The 25,607-nt window shown below is 41.5% G+C and overlaps 1 protein-coding gene across 1 annotated transcript in view; it reads left to right on the plus strand.

The window, feature by feature from the left end:
• The first annotated feature begins 2,720 nt into the window (after positions 1-2,720).
• Positions 2,721-25,607, plus strand: part of LOC129125469 (neural-cadherin-like) — a 62,468-nt gene continuing 39,581 nt past the window's right edge. The window contains exons 1-6 of the mRNA XM_054640934.2: positions 2,721-3,775; positions 17,840-18,037; positions 19,116-19,341; positions 21,712-21,916; positions 23,606-23,717; positions 24,911-25,160. Coding sequence (XP_054496909.2) covers positions 2,764-3,775; positions 17,840-18,037; positions 19,116-19,341; positions 21,712-21,916; positions 23,606-23,717; positions 24,911-25,160 — 2,003 coding nt within the window. The 5' untranslated portion in view covers positions 2,721-2,763. The remainder of the gene's footprint in view (positions 3,776-17,839; positions 18,038-19,115; positions 19,342-21,711; positions 21,917-23,605; positions 23,718-24,910; positions 25,161-25,607) is intronic.

The raw sequence follows: 25,607 nt of genomic DNA on the forward strand, positions 1-25,607 counted from the left end.
TTTCCCAAAGCCATCCTGCTCTTCAGCTACAAGGTATATGTAAACCAGGAAGAATGTCTTGTTCTTCTCTCCTGCCTCAATATTGACACTGCAGTCCCATAAGGTTAAGGCAAGATTTTCCTCAGAATGTTTCCTGCTTACATTTCAGAGGAATTCTGATTTGTAAACTGCAAATTCTCCATCAAATGCTTGTCATGATGTTTCTTTAAAAAAAAAAAATGTTTATATATAAATCACTAGTTACAGACTGTTACAATTCAGTAATTTCCAAACACGAATTCATAACATTGACAGAGATTATGCATTTGTCTTGGCTTTGCCATCACTTGGTCACAGAGAGGAACCTCAGTAACCAGCAGGTTGGTTTAGCTGATGCTGTGTGTGACCAGGAGAGATCTGTGGCCATGTGAAATCTCTGGAAATGATGCTCACCTGTGCTCCAGGCTTGCAAGAATCTGCAGCCTCTGAGCCTGGGCAAGAGATTTACTCTCAGCTATGTAGGTGTACCCTGAGGGTTGTAAATCCTGAATTTTACAGAGAGAAAAGAGGGAAACTTCAAGTTACTGCAATAAAAGATGCACACATGTAATTCAAGGCAGGACCAAAAAAAATCTTGCTTTAATGCAAGAACTGGTGCATCTTGACAAATCCAAATTTAGAGGTAACAGAAATAAAAGATTTTGGAAATGGGAGGATGGTCTGGAACATTCAGAGAACGCTGATGGGACCGCAGAGAGTGCTGTTCAACAGTCAGGGAAAGGATGCAAATGATATGTAAATGATATATTCTAGATCTCAACAGACTTGTGAAGTAGAAGACCTGAGGAGCTTGTACTGTAAAGTGACCGTGGTCAGGATTTCTGGAGGTGGGCTGAAGGCAGAAGGACTCTGACTGTACAATATCCAGGGCACCAGTTCAGATTCCCACTGACTTGCAGAGTTGGTAATAGGATTAGGGAGTCTCAAGTATTTCCCTATGATTACCATAGGGCAGTGAACTATAAAACTACATACTTTTATTTTTTAATAAACAAGTATAAGGTAAATAGAGACATGGTATAAGGTCTCTTTCTTTCTAAAAAACCCCTTGTGCAATCTCCCAGTTTCCTGTCTGCATGCTGATTAGGATAACATAGTTTGAGTTCTGCATTTGAAATCATGAATGAGGCTCATCTTTAGTCTGTTAAAACCACATATGTGTTTAAATTACTTATCTGTTGAACTTCTGATGCAGAAGTGAAAGACCTTGCAAAATATAGCACTGTTCCTGGTATTTACAGAGGTAAATCCTAGTGGATGTAGAAAACAGAACTCACTAAAATGCTCTCGCTAAATGTTTTGATCAAAATGTGATGAAATTGTAATTGTAGATTCCTTGTAGTGTCCTAGTAGCTGGGAAACTCTTGGGAAAATCCTTTTACCTTGAAGCCACATAAATCTTTGTGACCAAATTATGGGTTCTTCCTACCCCATTCCATTCTTTATTGCCCTTTGCTCTGTACACATAAGTGTAAAATTCTATTTTAAGGCCAAAAATCACTGAAGATAACATCCCGTATAGGAGGGTGCTTTTATAGAGACATTTCAATGTGAGGCATAAATGGAGAGATTGTGTGAAGCTGATGATTTGTTTCTCCCCAATTGCTTGCAGGATAAAATGGAGAAAGTCACTCCCTGTTGAGCACTTGGGTTTTTCATTCTGAGTCTCCCATAGGCTTCCTACTTGATCCTGGACTGCCAATTCCCCAAAGAGACAACCAGTTTGTCCAGAAGGCTTACAGGAAAGCACAGTTTTGTGTCCATGAACTTTTTCACAGTCTTGGGTGGTATACATAAGGGAAATGCACTGTTTTATGAGAAATGTAAACATTATTCAGTCTCATGAAATTCAAGTAATGTGACCAATACAGAGTATCTTTTGTTATTTTGCTGTTCTTTAATCTCAGAATGATTCTTAATCTTAAATGATTCATGTACTACATAAACACAGCCAATATCCATTTTGTATTGTTTTGGATTTTATTCTTGAAAGCACTGATCTGTTTTGAAGAGGAATTGCATAATCTAGTAACTTTTTCTACAACATCCCTGATTTATGTAGTCATAACATGGCGAAATTTACTTTTATTGGGTTTTTAGTTTTACTCTAAAAATCCAAGCAGGCAAATAAATGCTGGGTTATATTTCTCTCTGGTTATCACCAGAATCATTCTTTAGTCAAGCTACATTTCATCAAGAATTTTTTTTACCTTCACAAATCCGGAGCTATAAGGGAGCTAATTAATTGTGACCAAAGATGTGACTTCAGGTCAGTGACAGCCCTCAAGTACAAGCTGAGAGCAAAACTGGCATTTCAGAATAGGTAGCTGTCTAGAAATCAGCAATTAAATGTTTTCAGGGGGCACCGGAGTGCTAGGAGAGCTCGCTTGACATGTGACAGACTGCAGGACATCACCTGTGCACTGATGCCCGCGGCGCGCGGAGGAAGAACTCGGCTGCCGGAGGAGGAAAAGCGAGCGGCACTTGTTCCTCCAGCGGGATCCTTTGGGCGGCTCGCCCGGCGGGGACATCCCACAGCCGGCGCACGGGACGGTTCTCTCCGCGTGCCCTCGGAGCGGGGGAAGGCAGGGCGGGGGCGGGAGCGGCCCCGTGTGCCCCGGCCCCTCCCCGCCCGCCCACTGCGGGGAGCGGCGGGCAGGGCCGGGCAGCGCGGGGAGCGCCGCGCACCCGCCCGCCCGCCCGCAGCCGCCGCTCGCAGCCGGCATGGCCCCCCGCGGAGCGCGGCGCGCCGCCGGCTGCCTGCTGCTCTGCTGGGCCCTGGCCGCCGCCCGCGCCGCGCCGCGCAGGACACCCTCGTTCGACGGGCACGTCGCGGAGAACCGGCCGGCGGGCACGCGGGTGCGCGGGCTCAGCATCCCCCTGACGCGGCTGGGGCCCGAGCCCTGGTGCGCCAAGGTGCAGGGGCGCCGCTGGCACCTGCAGCTGCTGGGCGAGGGACACTCGCACTTCCAGGTGTCGCTGGACGCGCGCACGGCCCGCGTGTGGCTGCGCACCCGCCGCCCGCTGGACCGCGAGGCGCGGGCGCTGTACTCGCTCCGCCTGGGGCTGTGCTGCAAGCGCTGCGCGCCCCAGGGCGCCGCGCCCGCCGAGCTGGCCGCGCTCACCGTGCGCGTCCTGGACGACAACGACAACGCGCCGCGCTTCGTGGGGCCGGGCTCCGCGCAGCTCCGCGTGGAGGAGACGCTGGCGCTCAAGTCCCAGGTGTGGCAGGCGCGGGCCGAGGACGCGGACGCGGGCGCCAACGCGGAGCTGCGCTACTTCGCCCTCCCGCGCAGCGCGCACTTCTTCGTGGTGCCGCGCAGCGGACGCGTGGTGCTGGTGAGCTCCCTGCTCCACCTGCGCGCTCCCATCCCGCTGCGCGTCTACGCGCGGGATCGCGGCCGGCCCGCGCTGCTCAGCGAGCCCCTGGAGCTGGAGGTGCTGCCGCAGCCCAAGCGCCTCCCGCCGCCGCCGCCGCCCCGCCGCCGCCGGGCCGCGCTGCCGCCCGCCGCGCCCCTGGCGCTCGCCCTGCCCGAGGACGCCCGGCCGGGCACCCGCCTGGCCACCCTGGCCCCTGCGCGCTTCCCCGCCGCGTGGTTCGAGCTGCTGTCGCCGCCCGTCGAGGAGTCGCCGGTGAGCGTGGAGCGAGAGAGCGGCGAGGTGACGCTGCGCGCCGCCCTGGACAGGGAAGCGGTGGCCGCCTGGGAGCTCGTCGTCCGCGTCCAGGAGCGCCGAGGTGCGTGTGAGGCAAAGTCTTAGACGAAGCAGTGGTCTGGTCCCATCGGGGAGTCCGAGGACAGTTTGGCCCCGGGTGACTGCAGACAAAGCACCTAACGATGGTTTAGCATCAGGTGTCATATGCAGTGCTGTGGAATGTACTTTTGGTCTTTTAAATCTGTAAACTATTAGCATTAAAAGCACTGGAAGTGACCAGAGGCGCTGTGTAGTTTAGGAAAAGTGGACTGTACAGCTGCGTGAAAATGCTTGGAACAGTAAGGTGTTTAGCAGAATTTAAGTGTTTCACCGGTTAGAATTCTTAGTTGTTACTGAGTGGTCGAGGCACAGTACAGGTGTTTGTTATTAAAATATTCTCTATAGTGCTCGTCCTGCAAGTGCCTAATTTGCAGCATGCAGCTGAAGCCATTGAGTTTTGAGTCATTATTAAAGTTGAGTGTGTTTGACTCACAAGCCTGACGTGGGGTTTTGCAGGACTGGAGCCCTTGTGTTTAGGTAGCTGTTCTTTTTAAAAACTATCTCAGGAGTTCAATGTACACCATTAAAATGGCATGTCTGTGACTTAAACTGTCATTTTTCACAAGCTCTTACTCAAATTAAATAGAATAGCTAATTTCATTTGCTGATTACACATATTGCTTTTTAAAATTCTCTTTTCCTTTTAAATTGTGATGTTGGTTAATATTTTTCACCTATAAAAATACAGATTAGTTTAAGCATATTTTTAATTTATGAATGGTGGATATCTCTGCCCATTAACCATGTCGCTTTTTTAATTTTTATGTTACTTGGATTGTAACAAGATTGCAGAGATTACCCAGAGTGAGTATTGCGATTGTAACAAGGTTGCAGAGATTGCCCAGAACGAGTATTCTGGAGAAAATCTTATCAGAAGACATGAGTTGGTTGGCCTGATTTCATCTTGGAAAGGTTCAGGAAGGGTTTGGCATGATGAGACTTTTAGTGGTTGTGAAAACGATTAACTGCTCAGCAGTGCAGCTGCTCAGGGTGATTTCCCTCAGCCACAGAGCAGCGCGGGCGGGAGAGATGAAAAGCTTCCCACGCGATTCCTCTCCCTTATCTCGCCGGCTTTTGACTGAGGGGCAGCCCATAGGAGCGAGAGGCAGTTTATTCCTCGGTGTCTGGCAATCCCTGAGGATGCCTGCAGGGCTCTAATTAGCGCTGGCAGTTTCGGTGACACGGATGCTTCCCCCTGTGAAGCAAGGCTACCCCAGCAGCTCCTTTCGCTCGGGTCCTGAGGAGCAGCTCTCAGATCCTCCTCGCCTTCTCTCTGGGGTTTTGTCGTGCCTGTCGCTGTCGCGTGTTGGTGTCAGTCACTTGCACCGGCTTGAGCTTTGGCTGCAGACCAAGAGCTTGACAGACCAATTTCCAAACCCCAGCACTTTGTGTGTCCGACCCCCGCTAGTCAGTGTGGAGCAAGGCTGCCTGCCGAGGGGAATGTCATTGCTCCGAGGCAGTGACAGAGCCCAGCGGGTCAATCCGAGCGTGCTGCTGGGATGTTCACCACTCTGTCATGTAGCTCAAGTTCCAGCCCTTTGCTGGTGGCAGCTCCCTCTGTCAGGATCAAGAAGATGTTGTTAGAGCAGTGGTAGCTAACCTTGCCCCGGGTTACTGCTGGTCTCACCTTCGTGATCGTTTTTTCCCTTACCTAGTTTGAATATAGAAGTCTGAGATTGCCTGGAACAAAGCTTGTCATTCTGTCATGCCTGAGATTTCACTTCCAGGGCAATGCTTGCTAATGGAGTTTAAAAAAATCTGAAACAAGTTTTTACTTAATTTTAGGGATTTTTTTTTAAACCATCATACAGTTTCACTAAGTAGTTTGGAGCATTTTCCAGTAGCCTAATGTATTAGTGCTGGTAGTATGTAGTAGTAAGAGAATAAATCTCTAAGAAATATGTAGGACTAAGTTCTGACTCAGAGATTAGTTAGACTGCAATTAATTGTGGAGAGTCCAAATGCCATACTTTAGGTAGTGATGATTTAAGTTTCTTGGTTTAAGGGAGACCAAATTCAAAATGCATCTTAATACTATTGTTTTCATTAGTTAAAGGTTAATAAAGACTTGGTACTTTCAACTCTTTCAAGTTGCAGAATGCTTTCATACTCATTTTATAGGAGTTAAAATACATTTAACATAATACTTTGAAACAGATTTAGAAAGTTCTCTCTGCTTACTTACAGTCCAAACTGCAGTCATCTGTAAAATGAAAACCAAAAGGAAGGGATAGGAGAAAGATGCCTAGCATAATTATGTGTTTTCCTTAGGCTGAAATAGGTGCAAAATATTGCAAAAGCTCCAGGAGAAAACACAGTATTTACAGAAGTGAACTTTCAGGAAGAATTAAAGTGTGGAGATGGCTACACTGAGTTTTGTTGTGAATAAAAGTGCAAGTTCAGGTTCTTTCTCCAGTTTATTTCCTTTGCTTTTAGCATTTGTGGTCACTTATTTTACATTACACATAACCATAAACATTTCAGTAGCTGTGGTTTCTAGTATTAGAGCTTATGATATCAGGTGTCTATTTATTGTTAAGTGGTACATTATTGTATTAATTTCTTCAATATATTTTTCTCTTTCCATTCTTCTTGCTGCCTGGTAACTGTGAACTGAAATGAACCAATAATTAATTCTGTCATTACTCTCTTCTTCAACCCAGGCAATGATGTTGAGAATAAGACAAGATGTTTAAATACTTTAGCATATAAGGTCTACCCTCTTTTCCTTTATCTTTTCAGTGTAGTTTATTGAGATTCATTTGTAATGTGCACTTCATGACTTACAGCAGTAACAAGTGCTTAAAAGCATTGTGCCACAAGTGATCCTAATGTATCTCTGGGCACAATAACTGTAGTTTTAGTTTGTTTTTTTTTTGTCTGATGGACCATTCTCAAATTAGTAGCAAGAAGATGGGTATATGGTAATAAAGCAACATTGAGCAGTTTATTTCTAGTTTGTGACAGCCCCCACTCTTTAGCTCATAAATGGGACTGTGTAGATGTCCTTTGCCTGAATTGAATTTTCTTCAAGTGGCATGTAACAGGCTGTATGTTTGTTTATTTTCCCCCTTTAGCTCAAAGAGAAGTTGGAATATTTTTTGTTTACTTCCTCTCAGTTCTGTCCTGGATAATCAGAACAGCAGTGTGTGCAGGGCTGGGCTTCCAGATGCAGCCAGACTTTGGTATCTCAATATCCAGCTATCTCCCACCTGTTGCTGACTAGGAAGGGTTTTCTCTCTCTGAGCTGCATTTAGTGCAAGGTATGAGTCAAGGGAGCCCACTCCACTTGGGCCTGGCAAATACCCACCAGTGTAACACGCTCACTCAGTACTGCCTGAGTGCTTCTTGGTAGACCACAGGCTTTGTGCTGGTGTATGTTCACCCATGTCAGGGGTAGATTTGAAGGGCTTTTGCAGTCTGAAGAACTTTTCAGCATCCAGGGTAGAGGTTTTTGGCAAAGCTGCAGTTGAGCTCTAAGATTTTTGTTAGTGATGTGCACAAATCACTACCATAGTTATTATCATTACCAGTGCATTACATGCTGTGGTTGCTTTGTGACCAGGCATATTTTGGTTATCAATGTCATGGTTTTATTTTAATGTAGATGCCCCAAAAAATCTTTTTTATCCTTTGAAATAACAATTTGGTCTATTTTACTGCTACAGTAAAATTAACTGCAATATGTAGAGGAAATACTGTGTTACTAGTTCTGTTTATTCACTGTGTATCTCTCTGTTTTTTTGTTACATTGTAGACTTGGTTTTATCATACTTTTGTTTTCTGGAGGCAGTAATTAGTCACTAGAAAGTAGCAACAGAAAAATCTGGACTTTTTTAATGAATGGGTTTTGTTTGGTTTTTGGGTTTTTTTGTTTTTTTTTTTTTTTTTTTTTTGTTTGTTTGTGTTTTTTGGTGGTTTGTTTTTTGGTTTGTTTTTTTTTTTGTTGTTTGTTTGTTTTGTTTTGGGTTTGGGTTTTTTTAATGGAATGGGCTGTCCTGTGCCTGTGGGGGAGTTTCAGGGCCTGGACAAGAGAGGACATAGTGTCTTGGTTGGTATTTCAGCTTCAGGTGAGCTCTTACCCAACCTAAACTTGAACAGTGCCAGGCTGGGATCATGCACAACCTCCCTGAGACGCCTCTTCAAGTTTCTCACCAGTCTCACAGTAAAAGATTTCTTCCTAACATCCTAACCTAAATTTCCCCTCTTCCAACCTGTACCCATGACTCCTTTTCTTGTCACTGCACTTCCTGACAAAGGCTGTCCCTCTGGCTTCCCTGCAAGCTCCTTCAGATACTGGAAGGTGCTGTGAGGTTCTGCCTTGGCACCGGACAGAAAAATCAATCTTGAGAGCTGACAACACTTGAAATTGAAGAATGGCCTGGCAATCTTTATGTTTTTCGTAACTAGCAAACATTTAATCCAAAATAAAATAAACCAAAACACAAACTTGACAACCTCAGACCAAAGGGAAACACCAGGAAAACCCTATGCATTAGTTTGTGCCATATAAATAAAGAGAATGCCAGAATGTCAGGGCTTAACTTGTTTTTTGGCACATGGTCCTTGAGGAGGAGTTTCCTCTGGTGACCCCACTGATCACTCAGCCCTGGGTTAAATTCTTCAGTTAACCTTGCCTGGAAGGACTGATGGTTATGCTCACTTTTTTTGGTGGCATTTCAGGATTTTATGCCCAATTCAATTAATTGGGATACAATTTACTCTTTGCAAAAGCATAATGCTATTTTAAGTTTTTACCCAGTGAGCAGAAGGTAACATTTCTTAGACTGTCATACACATTAATATTTCAACATGGGGTAGCATTTAATTTGAGAAGGAGCCATTATTATTCCATTAGTGCTTGGGGGAAGTGCATTAAAGATCCCACCTCTCTAATCCTGCTGTCTCAAGCTCCCTTGACCTTACTTGATCCATGAGCTTTAGCTTTGTAATCTCCTGTCATTCATTTTTTCTCATCAGGGGATTCACTGAGGGTGATGTTTGCCTTCTAAAAGTTAACAGCATCTCTTGTATGTTAAATATATTTATCCTGTTTAAATCAACATGGAGAGTGGAGATCCCAATTTGGTAATATTTTCACCTTGAAGGATTTTGTGCTTGGAAGTCAAGGATCATCTGTTTTAATTTTATCTGGGCCCTTAGTCCCTTACTAGCTGTATTGATTCTGGGGGGATCATCCCTAAGAATTAAGTAGCTTCTGAGTGAAGTTTTGCCTTTTACATTTCTTATTGCCTCTTTCATGAATTACATCTGTCAACAGTTACACTTCAAACTGAGCTTAAGTTGAAATCATCATCTATTATCCAGCAGATGGATTTCATTAAACAGCAGTGGGTTTCATGCACTTAAGTAAAAAAAAAGTGTGTTCTGTGTGCATTCAGGACAGCTATGGGTGTTTACAGGCTTGGAATGTTACTGATCTGTGGCAGAAAGGAATGTCTGAGGAAGCTGTGGAGCACCATCTTGGTGTTTGATCAGTCTGAATATTTTGAAATTTCCTGCTTTTTATTCCAAGCAGTCAGATTAAAAATATCTTTCTGAGACTGCTGTGACTTGAACACCAAAGCTGTTTAGATCTTCTGGCTGTTTATCATCTCAAACATTCAGTTTCTACAAAAGAAATGAACTTCCTTTTTTCTCAAAATCCAACTAAATTCCAGCACAAATTTGACAATTTGATAGAGCAAATAAATTATAGAACATCCAGGCCAGGCTGGATGGGGCCTGGAGCAGCTTAGTTTAGTGGGAGGTGTCCCTGCCCATGGCAGGAGGTTGGAATGAGATGACCTCTAAGGTCCTTTCCTACCAAATCATTCTAGGATTCCACGATGATCCAAGGATGTACAGCAGGCTCTGTCAGTGAAGCTACTGATTGTGGTGGCATTTTTACCTTTTTTTTCCTTTTAAAAATTTTTTTCCTCCTTGCCCATGAAAGACTATGGAAAAACAAGCTGGATTTTCCCCAAGAAACTCTAAGAAAGATTTCATGAGAACTTCCCATCTTACAGTGGCACAGTGGCTGCTCCTGCTTTAGCCAAGTCCTCTATTTATGATAATGCTTTTTGGCAATCAATAGTAATTCATTAAGACACGTTTTGTTATTTAAGGAGTCTGTTGTGATTATTAATTTGCAGTCATTATTTCACATCTGGGCACGCTTGGTTTCCCTGACTGCCACCCTCAGAAGATTGATGCCACACTGGCAGTCCCTGATAATGTGGTCATCACCTTAATGCCTTTTAATTGATTATTTATGCTAATATCCTTTCTGCCATGATCATTGAGCTCCTCTGGTGCTTTCTTTACTTTTGTTTTCTGGTTTGCTTTAACTTCTATTTTAAAAGCTGTATGATGGTAAGGAGCAGAGACATGCCAGGCTGTCATTATTCTGTCTGCAAAAAAGATGAGGCATATTAGGAGAGAACATGGGCTGTCCCCAGCTTGAGCCCATCAAAGTTATCTCTTTAGAAGGTTTATGTTTTATGAATGAGCAAACTACTGTACTTAAAAGTAGCCCATCATATACCTCAGGAATTTTCAGAAATGACAGTAGAGAAATGTTTGTGCATAATTGTCCTATTTTTTGAAGGATATACAGTAGGACTGGGTACAATAACCAGTAGCTTTTATCTCATGTTATGGTATGAAAATGGGAAAAGAGATTTCTCCTGATTGCAGCTAGAGGCTTAGGGCATTAAGATTTTTTTCTGAAGATGTGTCTTCCCAAACTCTACACTCAGTAGGTATTTTACATGAAGGCATATTATAGAGTGAGGTTTTAAAATAACACAGTATGATATTTGCAGAGGGTCTTCAAAACTTCAATATCCTCTCAACCAACTCCAAACATTTAACTTGGAGTAACCCAAATAAAAACCCCAAGTTTTCAAAAAACATTTGTCTATTTAGGCTAAAAAGTGGGAGCAACCTAAAAAACCCCACAAGCCATAAAGAAAAATACCAGCTTGAATACTTAATTTGCTGATGGATTTAGGGCAGTATGTAATAGCAGTAGTAACCTCAAGGCTTGCAAGACTTTTAACACTCTCATAATCTTCTTTTAAAAATAAATTGTAATGACCTGAAAATGCCAGGAGCAGCCTAGCTTCTCACCCATTGTGGTTTAATCATGATAATATAATACCTCTTCCCTCAGAATATTCAAGGAATGTATAATGTTTGTCCACAATTGCAGAGACATGTTCAGTCAACTACATATTCTCTATTGTCAGATTTTTAAAAATCAGAATGTCTGGCATTGTCAGTTTTATCAATTACACTGATGCAGAGAAGCCTACATTTTGCATGAATATAAGGATTTTATTTCCAAGTCTCGTCTTATAGAATTATCCATTGGATTTTTGAGAGCAAAGACAGTCATATAATCCTAATGCAATCAGAAGTCTGAGAATCCGTTGGATTTCACAGATTGACAGCATCTTTTAAAATGACATGGTGAAAAGAGATGGGGTTAGAGGCAACTCTGACCTACAGTGTTTGAAACTGCAGTCAGCTTCAGCAGGCTTGATTTTCAGGGCTTGGTTTAACCAGAAGAGCCTTCAGAAGCTGCTGTTAACTCAATGATTAAGTATGAAATCCTTTGCCTTCTTCCTGCCACCTTTGGTGTAACTTTATTGGTAGGTGGGAGAATATTTTTGCTAGTTGCTGTCTGAAATGACAGGATGGATCAATTTGCAATATCTCTCTGCAATCCAATGAGCCTTTCTAACCAGCTGCAACAGCAGGTTGGAGCAACTGGTTTGTTACTCTATGGTAAAATCCCTTCCCAGAAAATTAATGGTGAACATCACAGGAGAGATTTTTCAAATAAGCCTGGATTCAGTAAAGCTGTAAAAAGCTAAAGCAGAAGAGAACCATTATCCCATCAAGATACCTGATTGGTTTTTGTAATTTTCAGTATGTTCTTCCATCTTGACAAGTCTTTAACTTGAACTGTCCCAAGAAGTTCATGATTTTGAGAGGACTTTCCCTTCCTAAGTTCCTCTGTGTATCCTAAATTTGATGTGGGAAGTGTACCCCAGTCTTCATAGTGTATGAGTATTAAGGCTTTTTCCTGTTTTGTTTGGTTGTTGTTATTGCTGTTTAAATGTTTTAGAGACTTTCCCTATTTTTTTACTGACTCATCACCATTTATTTCCATTTTTACTATGATTAAACTTCCCAGCAAGTTATTTAATTTTTTGTTTGCTTTTTTCTGAGGGATGAAAATGATGACTGATGATGTATAATATATTTCCTGTGAGCAGAAAGGTGGCCAGCTAGTGTATATTACCTTACCTAATGTGGTTGGATTTCAGAGCAAGGCAGTATAATAAATCCTTCTGTTTATCAGTTTTCAGCCACAGATAGGCATGAAAAATAAGCAATTACAGATAGATACCTATGATGAAGTTTCAGCAGTGGATTATGAAGATTGATTTTGGTGATAGGGAATGAATTTCAGTGCTACAGCTTTTGTCAGTAATATTAAGTTAAAAGGAAGTAATTCCAACTGCAGGGAATATCAGAGAGGAAAAAAGCAGACTTCAGGATGAGCTGCCCTAAGAAGGATTTTTGATGATACACGAATTGACTCTAATAGGGAATTAAGCAGCTAAAGTAGGAAAAACCTCTGGACTTGAGTTTATAATTTTAGTTTTAGTTTCCTGTATAAATTGAAAAGAGAGCTGTGGAGGGGGCTTAGATTTGATACTGCAAAGGGCAAATAAATGGTGTTTGCAAATATATGGGAAAAACAATCTGCTTGTAGAACCTGTTTTTGCTATTTTCCATGTTGAAGAAAAATAAGAGGAAATATACTTTCTGATTAAATAAAAAGGTGATTTTACCCTTTTGAATAGGAAGTATTATTTTCTCTATGACTTTTAAAAATACTCATTTTTGAAATAAGATATTCCAGTGTTATGTTACTGTCATGTTCATGATCACCAAGGGCCATTTTGTGTTTTATCTCCTCTTGCTCAATATCTGTGAGAAAGCAATTTAAATTTTTCTGTTGTCTGAAGCTAGGGAAGAAAATCTGTCAAATGCAAAATCCGTGTGTATGCCAACAGCCTAATTAGCAGAACCATTCTTTGAGTAGGATTTCTTTTGAATGGATGACATTGTGTAAGCTATCTATGGTGTTCCTGGCTTGAAAGTCAAACATCTAGCATTCAATATTGAGACAGTTGTAATTGCTATTGTGCTACACAAGAGTTTGAAAATTCTTTTTGGGAAAATGAAGCCTGGGTCAGATTTCTGACTTAGGATCTCAGTAGTGACTGACTTGCACTGCTGGATGTAGTGGCAGATATCTCCACTGCTTGTCAGGGCCTGGTATTGGGAACAGATGATTTCAGTAGAACCTTTCTGTGTGTTTGTAGGACTTAACCCAAATCCACAGAGGATTATCAGTTTTAAGCTGTTTCTGCTAAGATTTGAGTGGAATTGTACCATATTATTTGCTTCTATAATGTAGCAATATTACTGCACATATAGTACTAATAAAGTACTATTAACCATAATATATGAATGCAGATTGATGTTCATGTACTGTTACTTTTATGTACTGATGTACAGATATAATGAATATACCTGTAAGGTACCTAAGGGGGATATTTTGATGGACAGAGGCATTGAGACACCTGAACTATAGGGAGGTGTATAGTACTAAAATTTCTATCCATCCACTGTCTTAAAGCACAAAAGATTTCCATAAGTAAGGGAGAAAATTAATTTTGTGTACCTTATTCAAAATGAGTTGCAAATCTGGTTTAAGGTCTGTTCTGCAGGCAAGCAGCTGTGTCAGTTACAAAACACAAGAGACTGCCTTTTGTGTGTGTCATGGTAATTACAGTCAAGCAAAAACCTGGAAACACTTGCTGTGCTAATTAGAATTTGGAGTTATGCTTAAAAAAATATCATGTACTTTGAAATCCTGAATGCATTGTCCTGCTAGACATCCACATATTACCCAGACATTATTGTTGCTGTCAGTCTCTTCATCACATTGGCTGTCCTCTGGCAAGCCCTTGTCCCATCATGCTTCACTGGCCACCCTGATGTTGTTTCCACAAGTTGTCAGGTCACATTTGTAGGTCCCTGCAGAGAGGTCCAGTCCTGGTCGGTGTTTCTGCTGCAGTTTTTCCTTTGATGTATGGTATGCAGTCAAGGGAAAACTTACTGGCAGTCATTTTCCTCCAGACTGCCTTTATCTGGGAAATCATGATGATTTATTCAGCATTTTTTCTTATGAATCAGATTGTCTGGGGTTGATGGAGGAAGATAATATATCAATAAGAACTGTGGAGTCATATGCAGTGGAAATGGATGCTGGTCAAGAGAGGCACTTAAATGCTGTCTCTTCCATTACCTGCACTGCAGTTCCTGCTGACTGTCCTAACAAAATTCTTCAGGTTATTCACGTGTTTCAGAAGTAACCAACATATTGCTGAAAGCTTTGGTCTTGCCAAGATGTCAGAATGGCACTAAGGTCTCTTAAATGCTAAAATACAAATAGCTGGAGGAATGTGCCCAAGTCCTTTGAGTTTTTGAGCAATAAAGCTTGTATGTGAGGATAAAGCTTGGTCCTTATGCACTTTTGCACAGTTTTCTTACAACTGTTTCTCAGTTACAAATATGTTCTGAGTATCAGCATATTAATTTTCAGTGAATTGGCACTGGTTAAGTGATGAAAGTGGCATTTGTAACCAGATTAATTACTGCTTCTTCAATAAAAATGAATTATTCTTAAATTGGGACTTACTTTTGGACAGAGGAATACATGCATGTTAGGAACTCTAGCAGGACTTGAATCCCAGTGAGTTCAGGGGCTGATTCGGAGAATGATTTCCAGACACCAGAGAGACAAACATCAGTAACCTTTCTACTCCTAGCAGGGTTACCAAGGTAGCATTCAAATCCTCAGTAGGTCTTGCTATTATAGGGGCAGATTTTCAGAGGTTCTTAACCCAGCTTCTAATTTAGTGCTGCTACTTTAAGCCCACAGTATGGCCAGGCAAACGAGGCTAATAGTGGGTATTTACAAACCTGGGGCAGCTTCCACCAGAGCTGTTCTTTTGAGAAGAGACAGGCAACTTTGACATTAACTTCTGCCTTTTGCAGCTACTCTGCTTGGACACCTTTTAATTAAAATCTTAGGAGTGTTCAAGCAGTCACTGATTGCATTTGGCACTTCTCATGTAGAGCTCACCCTGCTGTGTGCTGCTCTGGTGTATTTTAGCTTTGGATCAATGTCCAGCACGTTCCCTCTACATTTTCTTCAGGTGTCTTGGACTGGCTGACCTGGGACTTTTGGGCCACACATTCTGACACGAGAACACAAATATTTAAAGCACATCTGGTACTATTCAGTATGGTAGTGAGAAATAATATACATGCTGCTGCTTTTGACATATTTGAGGTTTTTTAATGGTTTCTCAGCTTCTTGTGCCTTTTTTTTTTTGTGCTACACCCAGGAGAAAGCAAAGCAGCAGCTTTCAGAGTCTGTCTGAATGCTGAAGGGAATTACACCTGGGTGACTGCAAGGGAAGTGCAACAGCAGAGTGGACAACTGTGCTCTCACTCAGTGCCAGCTGTGTTTTGTGGTGAGGCAGTTTGAGTTTGTCTTTGGAAACTTTGGCTTCACAGGCACTGTTTTAAAGAAAATCTGTCCACAGAAGCTGAATTGAGCATCCTTACACTGGGCCTCCCAACACTTCTGTCTGCAGAGGTGCAGTGATACCCAACACACAGGGGCTCTCACAGTCAGGAAGGCTTCGAAAGACTTGGATGTATATGGAAACTGGGAATTTTGCCATGAAAATGTCAGAACACATGTTGCATGTATCCATGTTCTACAGTGGTACAAGGCATGTTTAATGGGCAAACCCAATACAGCTTCTTTTTCAGGAAACTGATCACTGCTGGAATTTATTGTTTGATAAATTAGATATTGGCTTTTGCTGTAGGCACTGGTTTTTTAATATGACTGATATTATAATTATATATATATAAATATATATTATATATATAATATATGTATTATATATTTTATATATATTTATATATTTTATATATATATATATAATTTTAATATAACTGATATTATATTCCCTAGAACATTCGATTCTGAGTACAGGGTATAATTATAAAGAAATTAATTTGGCTTTAACAAGTTACTGTCAATATACTTTTTGTTGCTCTTTAGAGAAACAAAAAAGGCCATGTACTCACAGGTTTAAAATACAGAGGAATTAATACAATTTTACAAGGTGAACTCAACAGAGCCTCAGTGATTATTCTGGGTGACTGCTGATTTTTTCTGTTAAGAGAATTTTCTGGGTAAAAATAGATGTACTCAAAGGTCATGATGGATTAAGTCTTAGGAATCTAAACTAAGAAACTTCTATCTGACTTTGCCAGTCACAACACCAAGGAGTTTCCTTTACAACAGCCCACGAGCTGGTTGCTCACAGATGGCAGACCCTGATGTGCTGTGCTAAACTTGCCATGTGCCAGCAGACAGGAACTCCTGAGTATGGAAAGCTGGAGCTGCAGGAGGTGGTGCTTCTGTGGGAGTGAAGCAAGAATGTCTGTACATGCACACCTCACACAAAGGGACAGAATTGAGCTGGAATAGGGATGTTTTTTGTAGAAGGATGTCAGGCTGCTGTAGAAAGGGAGAATGAGTACAGCAGTTCAGCCTAAGTGAACTTCCTGGGAGAACAGGCTTCCTTAGCATTGTCTACAAGATTAGATATTTTGGCAGCACTTTCTACTTCAATATATACTTGAATACTAAGGTTTTTGTATTATTAATTAGATTTAAATTAAAACTGGTAGTTTTAGATGTTCCTTTTAGCATGTTGTTTCAATCCCTGTAGAGCTGTTTTGAAAATAAATGCTTGTCTGTATGTTTTCATGTATGTATAAATAATAAATCAACACTGAAATCAAGTATTAACACCATCAACTTTAGAAATTCTTCACATCCATTATTAAGCTTGTGGCTAAGCCCTGCTGTCAGTGTAGATGGCAGTTTTGGCCTGGGCCACGTTCCAGGGTGGAGCACAGTGCAGTTCCAGTGCAGTTGTGCTGCCTTTGGGGGCACACAGGGCTCACCCTGCTGGAGCCAGAGGCATCAAATATGGCCTGCAGGACCCTCAGCCTGGCTGCTGGCCAGAGCTATTTACAAGGTCAGTGCCAGTCTGCTGGAAGCCAGGCTGGCCCACAGGCACAAGTCTTATTCATACTGTACTCCCTCTTATTACTGACCATTATCAGTTAAAAAAGCCCCTTTGCTCCATCAGTGTCTCAAGTGTCCTTTCTGCCACCTTTTCAGCAATACCTGGCTGATACTTATTACTTGTTAGGAGCTCTGCTACTTAATTGGTTAATTTAATAATGGTAAAAGTATAATAAATATTTTTTCCTCAATTTTTAAGGATCTTATGCTGTTGAATTTTGGAAAATTTTTAAGTTCCATTTTGTGGTGGTTTGTTCTTCTGGATTTTGATTGTATGTATTTAATAATATTTCAACTTAAATAGGAGTGAAAACTATATTAGGATTTCAGTGAATTTTACAGAAGGGCAAATCATTGGTTAGAGTAAATGAGAATTTTTGGCAACAAGTATTTAACTTGCAAAATTCAGAGTTGCTGTAACTTTGCATGAACATAATATTTGATGCTTTTTTTTCCTTCTTCAGAAAAAGAATACACTTTTTAGAAAAAAGTTATGTAAAGTTTGAAAATTTAAGAATGTATGATTTTTCCTAAGAAGAGATCTCAGAAGAATGTGATATGGGTGGCCCCAGTCCTGCAGGTCAGCAGTGCTTGTGCTGGTTATTTCTTCCCCACATTGCTCCTGGATGCTGTTCATTGCAGAGGAACTCCAGGTGTTTCTGGACTATGTGCCAGCAGTATTGCAGGAAGTGCACACTCAGGTCCTGACAGGTTTCTGTTACTCTCAGTGCCATGAAGAGCTGTCTGATGATTTCTTCCTTTTGCTGTGACCTTTAGGGAAGGACTGGTACCTGGTGCACGTGTCACTTACTGTGACAGACGTGAATGACAACGTCCCTGAGTGGGCCATGGAGCCCTTCCCCTTCCTGGCTGTGGTTTCCCCCGAGGCTGCAGGAGGGACTGAAGTGTACAAGCTGCTTGCTGTGGATGCAGATGAAGGGATCCATGGAACTGTAGAATATTTTCTCTTGGAAGGTAAATTTTAACCCTCCCATTCCCTGAGTATTATGCCTCACTATTGTGACTTTTTTAGCCTCAGCTTTCCCTTCCTCCTGCAAAAAGTTCATAAACCTTCACCTCTGTGTGTGAGAAAAAGAAACTTTTATTGATGTATGGATAGATTTCTTTGCAAAGTTGAGCTCTTGCCCATTTATATCCCTGGGTATGATGGGGAATGGAGCAGTCAATAATCCCAAGGCTTTGGCAAGGGGTGGGAATGAGGACTGTATTTATGAGACAGGCTGTGGAGGAGTAGTGTGTTGGGTGGAGAGGAGGGTTAATGTTCCTATCCCTTGTGGGAGTCATGCTTCTGGTTCATTTGTAACAAATTTTTAAAGGTCTGGGTTGTGCAAAGCTTGTACAAACTCAGTGAGAGTATTTTGTGTGTCTCCTTTTAAGAAACTTTAATAATAGTTCAAAAGTGTCAGAGCAGATGAGGAGCAGCAATACCTCTCCAGTGGAGAATTTTCTGATAAGGGATACTTGGGGTCAAGAAACAGCAAAGTTTGGAGGATAAAAGAAAGATGGCAAGAGACTATTCAGAAGAGCCTGGAGTGACAGGACAAGGGGGGATGGCTTAAACTGACAGAGAGTAGGTTTAGGAGGGATATAGGGAAGAAATTCCTCCCTGTGAGGGTGGGGATGCCCCAGCACAGGGTGCCCACAGAAGCTGTGGCTGCCCCTGGATCCCTGGAAGTGTCCTGGGTCAGGCTGGACAGAGCTTGGAGCAGTCTGGTCTCATAGGAGGTGTCCCTGCCTGTGGCAGGAGGTAGAATGAGATGGATTTTAAGGTCCCTCCCAATCTAAACTATTTTATTATTCAGTGATAAAGAAGAGTGATAATTGTCCAGAGAATGAAGTGGAATTTTGAAATGCAATCATGAATGATAAATGTAATGATTGATATGTAAGTTCTAAACAAAGTTTTCAACCTTAGTGTGCATGCTGATCCTAAGCCAAAGCCAGCTTGGGAATTGACACTGTATTCTCCTCCTAATTTTAATCCAATAAACATGTTCTCACTGATGACAATTTGTGGACATGTTCCTTCCAGGTGGTGAAGACAGATTTGAAGTTGAGAAGGACACTGGCTGGATTAAAACAACAGGTTTGCCACTGGTGAGGGACAAGGAGTATTTGCTGACTGTACTAGCAGCAGATCAGCTTGGAAGCAGGGGATCCCCAGCCTCTGTTTCTGTAATTGCTGGATTTCGGCCACCACAGTTCACCAACATCTCATACTTGGTGTATGTTCCTGAGAGCACCCCGCAAGGAGAACCGTAAGTACAGCTCACAGCAGGGCAGGGAGCTTGTGTCCTGCTTTTCACCTCTCTTGGATCTCCCCAGAGCCTTGGTATTGTTTGTGAATCATAAATAAATACTGGGAGAAGCAAGTTAGGTCTCTTAATAGAAATGATCCTGACACAGTTTGATGTGGTAGTGTTTTAGTCACCCTTTTACAGGGAGAGGTGCTATTGAATACTTGTGCTTTCTTACTTTTTGAAATGATATGGAAAGGATTAGAAGTTGATTGTTTCTTAGCTTTCAAACAAAATGCAGAATACAAATTAGCATCACTTCATGAAGAAAGATATCCTGAGTGAAAGAATATATTAATTTTACATGTCAAATTTGGAGAAGTGCCTTCACCACCAAGAGAAAATTGGAAAAACAAAGATTCTTTTTCCTGTCTTCAACACAATGACAAACTGAGCTAAAATGAAGATGCCACAGAACTTGTTATTTTCCATCCTTTGTAGAACCATGTCAATTGAAATATCACAGAAAATGTCAGTAACATAAGTCCATCTGAATACTCAGTCCTTTCTTTCCCAAACTATTTTTTTCTTACAACAAATGTTTTCTCTTCCACTTGAATCGAGAATACTTTTGTCAGTCTATGTGTTCCTTCTGTGGCAGTTCAAATATTATTAATATTATATTATCTGTGGTGCTAATGTTCAGTCTGGAACATTCAGTTTTATAGTGTCCAAATAACTAAGGACTATTAAGATTTAAAACAAAATCTTAGTAGAGAACAAGTTTTTTTTTTTTAAACTGCAATAAAATTAAATTGCACAGGCATAAAAGAAATGGAATAAATGCAAAATACTACAATGTCTAACAGGTACCAGCTGTCTTGGGTTCAATAATGTTTAGAATTAAAAATAAAATTATTCATAACTTTTTATCACTATTAGAAATAAGTTTTCACACCTTAGATGATAGTAGATTAGTCAGTTGATCAAATGACTTGGTAATATCCAAAAGGAATGAAGTATTTTGTGTGGTTATTACCTACAAAGGTTTGAATATACACAATGAAAGTGTGACAGTTGTTTCTGTAATGTGTTGTCCAGAAATTGGACCAATTACCCAAGTATGCAGGTGTAGTGGTTTGGTTTGCCAAACCAGAACACAGTTGCTGTCATGCACTGAATTTCTGGGTTTGGGATTTCCTAAATAGAGCCTGATTCAAGGCTGCTGCTGAGCAGAGGATCATTACCAAACCTTTCCCTTCCTTTGGTCTGCCTGTCACACCGATGAGCCACAGCTGCACAGGCAGCCTGAGCTGAGGAGGTACAAGGATAAAAAAGACAATAAAAGTTTTCAGTTGGGTTGTTAAATGTGCTCCCAGCATGGCCTTGAGATTTTCAGTACTGGCAGGAGAGGAGAGGTGGCTTGAACATAGGGCAGGGAGCTGGAAGGAGAGCAAAATAATTCCTGTTGGCAGGAATGCAGTCATGCACCAGCTGAAACTGCCTGTGAGACCTCAGCACAGGAAAATAGGGGAGAAAAGTGGAGAGAGATAATGACCCACAGCAGTGCTGTCCATTGGTTCAGTAGTGCACCAGGGGGAAGTGAGGTACAGCAGCATGGCAATGCAAGGGGGGGAAATGGAGTTTGCACAAAATGAGTTTGTGGTTTTTGACTGTAATTGCCACAGGATCATGTTGGTGTGTTCTCCTGGGAGATGCAATTCTTTTTCCTAAGAAACGTTCATGTTAAAGCAAAAGAACTTGAGGAATTAGTTTTCTGGCTTAAATCCTTTAAAAATACTTAGTTTTAGGTTTCTTCTTTTACTTCTTGTTGTGGGTGTTTCCACTTGAAGGCTTTAAACACATTGCACTTCAGTGGAAAAAAGATAGTGTCAGATGAGATAAAAATGTGTTTCCAGTGTAAGCTGTAACACACACTGCTGCTAGGGCCTGGCTTTTATCCTTTTGCTGTTATCTATTGGAACTTTAGGATGCTATGACTGCAGCAAACTTACTGTGCTGTTATTAAAACAAATCTTTTTCATCTTGCTTTATCTTTTAGTTTCCTGCCTGAAAACCATCACTACCACAGAAGGAAGTTGAAGTAGGCAATTCAGTTGCAGCAAAATTTAAATCCTCTGTTCCTGCATTTTTAATCCTTACTGTGTTCTGCTTCCAAGAATCTTTATCTGTTTAACCCCAAGGTGATAGAAGCACTGTGTAACAAAATGCTTGAATTTGGTGTTTAGATACAGCTGTCACTGACTTCACTGAGGATACCTCTGAGCAGACCTGCAGGGTTGCACCATCATTCCTGATATGCATTGCTTTTGTCATATTTTTCAGAATGTTATGTCCTTGAGTCCTCTCTTTTTACTTCTTTTAATGCAGCTTTCTTACAGTCACTGCTGTGTCATTTCAAAAGAAATCCCTGAGCTACAGTTTGCTTACTAATCCTGGGGGTCTGTTCAGCATCGATGGGGCAACAGGAGAGCTCAGTCTGACTCGGAGTGTGGATTATGAAGGAGACCCTCACCAGTTCCTCCTTTTGGTCAGGGCAGAGGAGAGTGAGGAGCAGTTCAGCACTGCTGCTGAGGTAGGTGTTCCCCTCCAGCAGCCAGGCTGCATTTCCATTTTCCTTCATCCTTTGGAATCTGGACAGATTCACCAGGAGCTCCCGTTTCCCCATGCTGACTGTTTTGCTGTCCATTTCAAAAGTCTTTCTCTCTCTGGGGAGATGTTGAGGAGTGGTTTGGGTACTCTTGTATTTCACTCCTGCAGATGCTCTAAAGGCTGTTTCTGAGGGATCAGTATGCCACCCCATCATAGATCCCAAGCCTTATCTGGTAACACATGGAAATGGGTATGGCCAAGCCAGACATGAGGTTTTGTCTTACTCTACTTTCATCAAGTATGAAGTACATTTGAGATAATTCCACTCTGAAACAAAGGCAAAGCAAATAATTACTTGTTTTGTATCAAGAACACAAAGTGAACTCATAAAAGAAGAAAGTAATAAAAATTCACTGATATTAAAAGCTGATGGTTTGTGGTATTTTAGAAAGCTGTTTGACAGCAGAAATATTTCTTAATATAGTTATTAGAGTTATTTGAATTCAGAGATTCACTGAGCTAGGAAAAACATACTATATGAGTTTGTTCCTGCTGCAGGAAATAAGATAGGGAGCTGGAGATAGAATTATTAGGATCAAGTGTGAGGACACAGAGAGACAGGAAGCAGTATGCCAGTGTAACAAACACTGGCTGTAGCACACCAGAGCCCAATAGTTTCAGCTGACCCTTGTGTACTACAAGATGAAGAATGGTAAAATATGACTCAAAAGAGGATTATGAGATGATTTTACAATATGTTTAGCCTTGAGGTAGTTTAACTTGTACCTGTTTTACACTGATGCAACCTCAATAGTTGAGAGAGCAGCTCTAGTTCATGCACAGCTGCTGTGCAAGGCTCATGGAATGCAGCTCTGCTTGGTGCTCTGTAATGCAGAATGCCTCCACTGACTGCATGAGGTGCAGCACGAGCCCCAGAAAGGCTCCTTTACACACTCCTTACTGCTGGGAGTGTAAACTGTGGACTGGTATTTGACACAGGAATAAGAAAGCATTTGTAAAGATGTTAGAGGCAAAATTATATCTCTTACTTGGTTTTCCAGAACCATAGAATATCCAGAGTTGGAAGGAAGCCACAAGGATTGAGTCCAGCTCCTGGCCCTACACAGACACCCCAACAATCCCCCCTGTGCCTCAGAGCATTGTCCAAGTACTCCTTGAGCCCTGTCAGGCTTGGGGCTGTGATCACTTCCCTGGAGATCAGTTCCACTTATATCTGATTTGTGCTGCTGTAATTAAATTCAGAACTCGGTCTTAGAGATTTATAATGCTAAAATGTAATATGCTTGGCAGAAGAGTTTTTAGTGTTACAAATCACAGAAGTATTGCAAGATAAGATAATGGAAAAAGGGTGCTTGGCAAGCAGATGGTGCATTTCCCTTTAAACTAGTAATAAGGAATAATCAATGGAGATGAAGGGTGAGTGGAAAACATTGCTGCAGGGTCAGGGGCTTGGCAATTGCTAGTATCTTGGAATGTAATATTTCAGTGGCACTCAGCAGAAAAAGAGCAATCTAAGAAAAATGTCTCATCCTATAGCTGCTGAAGACTTCAAGGATGTTTTTGGGAAATTCTTCCATGGGGTATTTCCAGAGTACTGAGGTCGTTCCCTTGATTCACTTTGCTGTTTAACATTCCCCTCTTCTCCATTAAGGTTTTGGTTGTAATCACAGATGTGAATGATTGTGCCCCTGAATTTCATCAGTCGATTTACAGCAAAGTCGGTGTTCCTGAAACAGTTCCTATGACAACTGCACTTCTCCAAGGTTAGTGCTCCTGAAGCCATTTATTATGTTCACTGTATTTTTCTCCCGTGCACCACTTAGAATTCAGTTCAGAAAGCAAAATTACTTGTCCCAGTGTGGGTTGTTGCAGCTCTCTGAAGGCAAATGACACCTTGTAGATTCATGTCAGAGTTATTTACTGGTGCCACAGCCCAACCAATTTTGGAGGACAGGAATGCAAAGGAAACAGATTTTCTTTGTGGAATTTTGAAGTATCAGAACTTTGTTGTGGCTGGTATTACAGCAGCAGGCTCATGGTAGCAGTCTTGCTACATTTTTTGAAGGAAGAGAGTGATCCTGGATCAGAAGTTATGGACACCTCAGCTCTCCTTCTCTGCCTGTCTCTGAGAGCCCTGTGTGAGCTTGCTGTAGGAGTTCTGCTCTCTTGCATTAACAGCTTCTTGTACACTTTAACTGTTCTGTGTGAGGTTCTGTTTGGATGCTTGACAAGAAGACTTTGCTTCTTCCCAGGTAGACCAAGAAGTTGAGCTTCAAGTGCTGGTGCTCTGTAAAATGTAGCAAGAAAACAAATCTGTGTCTATTAAACAGATGTACAAGGGCCTTGTATTAGTCTTTAACCCTTACATAAACTTTCTCTAAACTTGAGGGGGGAAAAGGAAATTCATCTGCTGGAAAATTGCTTTTCCCTAGTAAATAGGCTTTTATAATCTCCTAATTGTTCTGCTTAGTGATTTATCCTATACTAATGGTAGTTTATTAGTCACTGGTCTGGTAGCTGTGCTTTTAGCATAGATTTATGTAGGTTATGAATAGGATCTGACAAACACATATTGGGCATCAATTGAATAATATATGTAAATATCCCATCTTTAATTTCCCAGTGTATGATCTGAGTGATTTTGAGTCAGCAGTGTAGGTCAGGTGGACATGAGAATTTACTTCTCTGTGTGGGAATATATCCTTGATGGTACAGGACTCCAACAAAGTCAAGATCTAGCATCTAAATTCTCCCAGGGACTTAACTTTTGATTTTAAAAATTCCTTATTTTTGAGTAAGGGTTAGTTCACTAAAAAGCACAAGGGACAGCAGAGTTCTTGACTGATTTCAAACACCACATACCAAGGCAAATCCTGCCTCAGAAGCAGTAAATGCACTTAACATTCCAATTCACTAACTTGGATCTACACAATGCCTTTCTCCTCTCCTCTCCCAGTGACAGCCACTGACTGTGATTCCAAGGAGAATGCCCAGCTGCTGTATTACACTCTGAGCCAAGACTTCAGCATTACTGCTCATGGCACTGTTTTCCCTGCCACACGGTTGGACTATGAGCGCCCAAACCACCTCTATGAGTTCATCATTATGGCTGTGGATCAGGGGGAAGAGCCCAGGACTGGCACAGCAACTGTTAGGATCCATGTCTCCAATGTGAATGATGAAGCACCTGAGTTTTCTCAGACTATGTAAATATATATTCTTCAGACTCTGTTATCTTTTACTGTTGCTTTTTTTATTTTGTATTTTTGCATGGCTGATCACAGAATGGCAATTGGCTTTGGTTCAATCCAAGCTGAGAGCTAGTCTGACAAATGTGAGCTGATATTATGACTCTGTAACTCTCAATTTAAAAAAAGGTAGTATATAAACAATATATCTTATTACATTTTTTATTTATTATTATTTATTATATCTCTTTTATGCACTTTTATTTTGTCCAGTGTGTGCTGAATGGTATGGTGCAATAATTTCAGATTATACAGTTCAGGAGCATCCCTCCACCACCAAAGGAAATCAGGCAGAAAAAATAGGCACCAGAGTTGTTGCCATCAGCCCTCATCTAGAGACATGGGGGAATTTTGCCTTTTAATTAGGCAGTTTAAACTTAGAGTCAGCAGTCTGCATCCTTGGTT

The sequence above is a fragment of the Agelaius phoeniceus genome, chromosome 12 (assembly GCF_051311805.1).
Source record: "Agelaius phoeniceus isolate bAgePho1 chromosome 12, bAgePho1.hap1, whole genome shotgun sequence".
NCBI classification, from domain to species: domain Eukaryota; kingdom Metazoa; phylum Chordata; class Aves; order Passeriformes; family Icteridae; genus Agelaius; species Agelaius phoeniceus.